This window comes from Platalea leucorodia, assembly GCF_965183815.1.
Source record: "Platalea leucorodia genome assembly, chromosome: 7".
Classification (NCBI taxonomy): Eukaryota; Metazoa; Chordata; class Aves; order Pelecaniformes; family Threskiornithidae; genus Platalea; species Platalea leucorodia.
In genome coordinates, this window is record NC_138829.1 from 36614787 (window position 1) to 36620786 (window position 6000).

General features: G+C 39.1%; 1 protein-coding gene across 1 annotated transcript in view; it reads right to left on the reverse strand.

Annotated features, from left to right (window-relative positions):
* FMN1 (formin 1) overlaps positions 1–5606 on the reverse strand; it is a gene marked incomplete at both ends in the record, with an annotated part of 140116 nt that extends 134510 nt beyond the window's left edge. The window contains 2 exons of the mRNA XM_082317960.1: positions 2019–2136; positions 4215–5606. Of these exons, the coding sequence (XP_082174086.1) occupies positions 2019–2136; positions 4215–5606 (1510 nt within the window). The remainder of the gene's footprint in view (positions 1–2018; positions 2137–4214) is intronic.
* Positions 5607–6000: the final 394 nt, after the last annotated feature.

The window sequence follows — 6000 nt, forward strand, 5'->3', positions numbered from 1 at the left end:
AGCAATAAGACCAACGTTGAATACAAACTCTGTTTTTTTAATTATATCAGCACTACTCATGAACAGTACCTTCCTTCACTTGCTTGAGTCTGCATAAACTCATTTCTGCACATAGTGCTTTAAAACAGTCACCCTAGTACTCAGAAAAGCAGATGTAACTGATCCATCATATGCAACTGACAACTGCTTGCAGTATCCTTGCTGCCACAACTGCTTTCTGGGCATCCATGAACAGCTGAAAGAAACACAAACCTGCTAATCACTGAGGTACACCTATAACTACTGCACTCTTAACATATACTGCAAATACAGTCTTCGCCTATTTCCTTTAAAAGCACTGCTTCTGTCTCATCCTAGCTGAGTCACCAGCAGTTTGTTTTCATTCAAATCCCTCTCTCTGCCAGACACTGGAGTGACTAATGAACTGCAGAATCTGGTCTGTATAAAAAATTGACTTAGCAAACTAACCATCAGCATGTTGATGACACTGCCACCCAAAATATCATAGTAACAAAAGAGTAACAATTTACATGGGCTCTAAGCCAGTCTGTCCTTCCTATTCAAATTTCAGGAAAGCATGACCTAATTTCTCTACAAGTAGTAGAATCTGGAGCTTTTGTTAATTCAGTTGCCTTTCCTTTCTTTATTTCAGCATATGTTTTTGCCACAGATGATTACAGTCATTAGGAGAAAAAAATATTCATTTGGGTAAAATTAAACACGGCAAGCATATAGCCTATAATAAGAATCTAAGAGTAACAGAAAGAGCCTGTAGCATTCCTTGTCAACAGTTGAATACCTGTCCTGGTCATCCAGTGATAGACTCCCACACCTCACACCAATCAGATGCACTGTAAATTCAATTCTGTCTATATTAGAACCATGTTGTTCCTGGAAAAGCCAAGTTTTCTGAATCTTCCAGCAACTTTTACACTTCCAGTATCATGCCCCACTTTACAAAAAAAGTAAGATTAATGCAGAGAAAACTGAGAAAAGAGGGAGAAAGAAGTCACACACTAAACAACACAAACCAGTATTTCTACCAATATTTCAAACAATACAAACCAGATCCACTACTCCTATTTATTCTTTCTCATGTACCAGGCCAAATGGATATCCAGTGGAACTGGAAAGAACCATACAGCATTACCCTGTACAATTTCTCATAGCAAGGTAGTATAAAAGCTTGCTTTTTAATACCACTTAATCCTTGTAGGTGGTATTTTCTAAAATCTCCAGGTGCATGAAGAACAGGTGGTCTATTGCCTTTCATTTCAATATTTCAGACAATTCCACAGTTTATGACTAATTTCTGGGTAATAAGGACTTCTTGTTTTATTTTTAAGAATGCAAATTTGAAAAAGAGTTGTTGTGGCTACAATAACCACTTTTTCCCTTGTAAATATGTTATGTAAGTATCTACCTAAATAACAACAAATCAAGAAATATTTTTCTGTGGAAACCTTATCTGATAACTAGTTAACATTGTGCTTCAGACATACGCCTTCATACAGTTGTATAGGACAATATACATGGCTAGCTATAAAAATGATCTGAGCAGATATGAGTATTCCTCTGTTTATATACAAGTTGCAAAAATGGTATTCATTACTTTTATTCTGGACACTACCTGAAGAAAATCTGCAGCCAGAGCAGAGTCCAGCAGGTCACTGCCCCCCGCATTCTAAGGCAATGGAAAAGGCAGTCAGGTTTCCATTCATTCACTATTCTGTTGCTCATTTGAACAGAATCCCATTAGAAAGGGATAACCTAATTTATCAAAAACCTCACTTCTTTCCTCATGAATTTGTACAGGCAAGCATTTAGATTTCAACACAGATTTAGCCATTTACATTTAAAAATCAGATACTTAACAAGTAGCAGTAAACAGCACATCCAAAACATAAGGTCTGTTTTTCCAGGTAAGAAAATACTGTGACGTATCACCATCTCTGTATTAAATAAGATTAAAAAGGTCAGAAACTAATTTCTGCAAATGCTTCACCTCTTTGTTTTACCTGCTTCTGTGTACTTTAATCCTACTTTTACTTCTTCATGCTTTGCTTTTGGTGGCGGCCAGACAGTCTGGAGTCTCCCTGGAGTCTTGTCATCTTGCTCTGAGGGACTCAGGTCAGGCTGTTAAAATTACGCAAGAAAAAATTAAAGTCTGCAGTATCAATTGATTCCAAAACAGCAACCGCCATGCTCAACTCTATATGTGCACTCTAGAATGGTTACCTATCTGCCTTGTTCTACTGATTGAAACAATGCTCAGTTGGTTGGAAGAGATACAAAGCAATCAGTGTAGAAAAATTATTTTGAGGAAGAAAACAACATAGTGCATGTGACATACAATGACTTGTTGAAACTGTTCACATCAGTGTGGAAAGCTGTCTATCCTTTGGTGAACCATAGAGGTGGTCAAGAACACTAGGTTTTTTTCCTGTATCATTTTTTCAGAGTGAAAAGACCCACCTGTGCTCCTCTTACAAGTAAACATTAGTGGAATTCACCTAAGACATCATTTGACAATATAATTTCCTGGAAGCAGAGCTAGTTTATGAAATTCCTGCCCCGCCCCCAGCAGCTTGCTCAGTCCGCATACCATGTAATGCTGCCGTATCAAAATGCTGCTGCAGCTCTTAATGGGACTGCACTGTCAACTGGAATGCTAAAATAACCCTTTAAATGGGGGAAAAAAAACACTAAACGAGCATTCTTTTAGAGGTTTAAGTTTTAGGTTTGTTTTTTTTACATCTCTAACATTTCTGTAATCTGATTTACAACATGCTACTATAAGTAATTGCATAGACACAACTGCAGCAACAGCAAAACCCTATATGAAAGTGGCCGCATGAATGGCCAACGTGAGCGAGGAAAATGGAAAGGCAAGACCCTTTTACTCTGGCTTTGCCCTGAGAAAATGTTCATTCGTACTAGACCGGACGTTAAGCAGACATTTATAAAAGCCACTCCTGCTGACTCCTGTGCTTCCTCCCTCACCGTGTCTGATGACAGCTTCCCAAACAGGTCTGCTGTGAGCCGCACAAACTCTTACACCAGCACAGCACAGGGAATGCTGTAAGCAGGAAGAAGCAAGCCAGGAATGGGAAGGGCACAGACAGACTGCAATTGCTGTACATGCCACAGCCAACGACTGCCTCTTTTCTCCTCCCCATAGGTAATTTACTACAAACTGGTATTATCAGTCTACCCAGGTGTCAGTGAAGATTTTTAAAAAGCTTTTAATTTTATGTAAGAATAAAAATTTGAATGAGAGTACAACCAACACAGCAAACTAACTTAAGTAGCTTCAGGTTTAGGGTCCAGCCCTGCAAATTCAATCATTCAGATAATTCCCCCTGTAGCCAACAAGAACAATGTTCTGGACTGATTATATCTGCTGAAGATGTAGCTGTAAGAATTTTGGTTCTCATTTAATTAGGAATTTGGTTACTCATTTAATTAAAGAGTTCAAATCACACTCAAATTCATTTATCATTATGGTTCTATTTTTTCATTTCTTAAAAATATACTAAATCTCCATATACTTAAGAATATTAACCTTGCAAATGCTTATATTAATCCATAACTTGAGTTGTCTAATTGGAATCACTAAGTTATACTCAGAGAAGGTTAAATGCTTATCAATATTTGCAAAGCCAGATATATGCATGTAAATAAGAAAAAAAATTACTTTAAATTCTATGTCTTGGACAAACTGAGTTGAAAATCATCCATAACTTCTCGTATCAGCTCTTATCATAGAATTATTCCTAAAGGTAAAGTGAAATATTACTTTTAAAAATAAAAAACTCAGTGAAAGAAAACAAAGTGAGATTGAGAAACTATTAAATAATACTACAGTAAATATTTGCAGCACCAAACTGATTTAAAGCCATACTTAATACATGGACAACTGTTTTCTAGTAATCTTTTAAAATCAGAAACTGATTTTTAAGTTCTCGCTTCTAATTGAAAGGCTGTGACTACAACCAGTTCTCACTGAATTCTGCTACAACTTCAGATGATCAAGAATTTTGACAAATTAGCCCCAAGATTTCTTCAGTTGGGAATCTAAAACTTGAGATTGCCAAATGAAGAGGACAATTCTGACATTTTGACCTTAAATCCCCACCAATAATTTTTAAACAAGAAATTATTTTTTATCCATCTACTTCCAGATCTTAGGAAGAAAAAGTAATTCAACCTACAGATTTGTCTGATGGTCCATCCCCAGGTTTTGATTTTGACCTTTCAAATACAGCTTTCAAGGACTCTTTTTCATTTCTCATTTTGCGTTTTATGGCTTCCAGCTCTGAAGTATCTGCAGTTGTTTCTTTTTTGGGAGGCCGTGTGAATAAAGCTTTAAAGACGTCCAGTGCAGATTCAGCAGGGCTTGACTTTATTTCCTCAGAGAGAAATCGTGGTTCTGTTTTGCCAGGGGCTTTGTTCTCTTGAGCTTCATCACTGTCCTCGGTCTCCCCAGACCCCTCACCAGAGTCCTCAGTTCTATCTTCATTCTTGGAGACGTCTATGTTTAACAAGTGCGAGAGTTGTTCCAGGAAAGTAGGACTTGCTTTAGGTTCAGCTGATTTTTTTTTAGTGGTCAAACCTGATGTAATACTGGATTTCTTAACAGGCTGTCGTAATTTAAGCAGAGCTAAATCATTCTCCCTTGGTTTAATTTCTGTAACAGTTTCCCCATCCTCTGTGGTTAGTCCCTTTTTCCTCACACGTAGTCCACTAAAGAAAGCGGGCAGCTGGAAAGTCTTTTCAGCCAGTGCTGTTTTTTGGAGCGATGTATTATCAGCTGAAGGTCTTTGTTCTTCATCTGGAAGTTCTTGAGGGCATTCCCCTGTAGCAAGCAAGTGACTGAACTGCTCATCCATTAACATTTTGTCTTTTCCATTGGAGTCATGTTCCAGAATACCATCCAGCTCTTTCGGGAGCTGCTTAGAAATTGGTGGGTGTAACTCAAAGGCATCTGTATCCACACTGTCATCACTGTTGCTGTGCCCTTCTGATTCTGACTCTTCCTTATTTTGATCGTTATCGTCCAAAGCCTCAGCAGACAAAGCAGCATTATTTAGCCCAGATTCGCTTGTATTGTTTTCACTGGTGTCTAGGTCCTTACTCTCCGTGTCCGATTCTGTATCGCTTGTTGTATGAACCAAAGTACCTTGTACGAGAATAGCATCCTTGTCATCATTGTCAGATTCAGACAAAGAAGTCTGTACAAACCTTAAATGGTGAAGAAGTAATTCATTTTGTTCAGCTAACTCCAGTTGCAGGTCAGTTTGCCTGCCAGACATTGGGTCAGCTTGGCCACTGGTACTATTCATGCCGTGCTGATTTTCTGAGTCGTCATTACAATCATTATCATTCCTCTCATGCCAGGTGTTAGCATGAGTATTTATACTGGTGTGCAAAGGCTGAAATGATTTAAGCACTGTTTCTTCTTTGGAAGCTGTAGAGTCAACTTTAGTTGTAAATCCAAAAAGTGTTTTCACAGAAAATGTAGTGAAAAGATCAGGTTCGCCTTTTGCTGTATTCTCCAGGGCTGAAAGCTCACTAAAATCAGGCACTGTATTTGCTTCTTCCATGTTGCATGAAGTACAGAATAGGTTTGCTTCTAGCAGTGCTACTAACTGCTAAACAAATATTTACTACATGCATTCAGACAGGAGACTGAACTCACTACAGGCACTGCAACGGCAGCGCTCCCCTGCCCCGCGAAGGCAGCCGGCCTCCCCCAGGCCACCCGGCCCCTCCTTCCGCTTCCAGCGCTGCAGCCGGCAGCCGAAGTGCCCGCCAGGCCTCCGAGCTCTACTTCAGGAGCAGCAAAAAGACCCACCGTCAAAAAAGTTCTCAGCAGTGTCGGTAACTTGTTCCTTTACACAAAGGGCTTTTTGTCACAGCAAATATGCCAGCGCACTAATCTCGGTTGAAAATTCGACCAATGGTTACTGCTGGGACTCCTGCAATCCTACTGGCTGC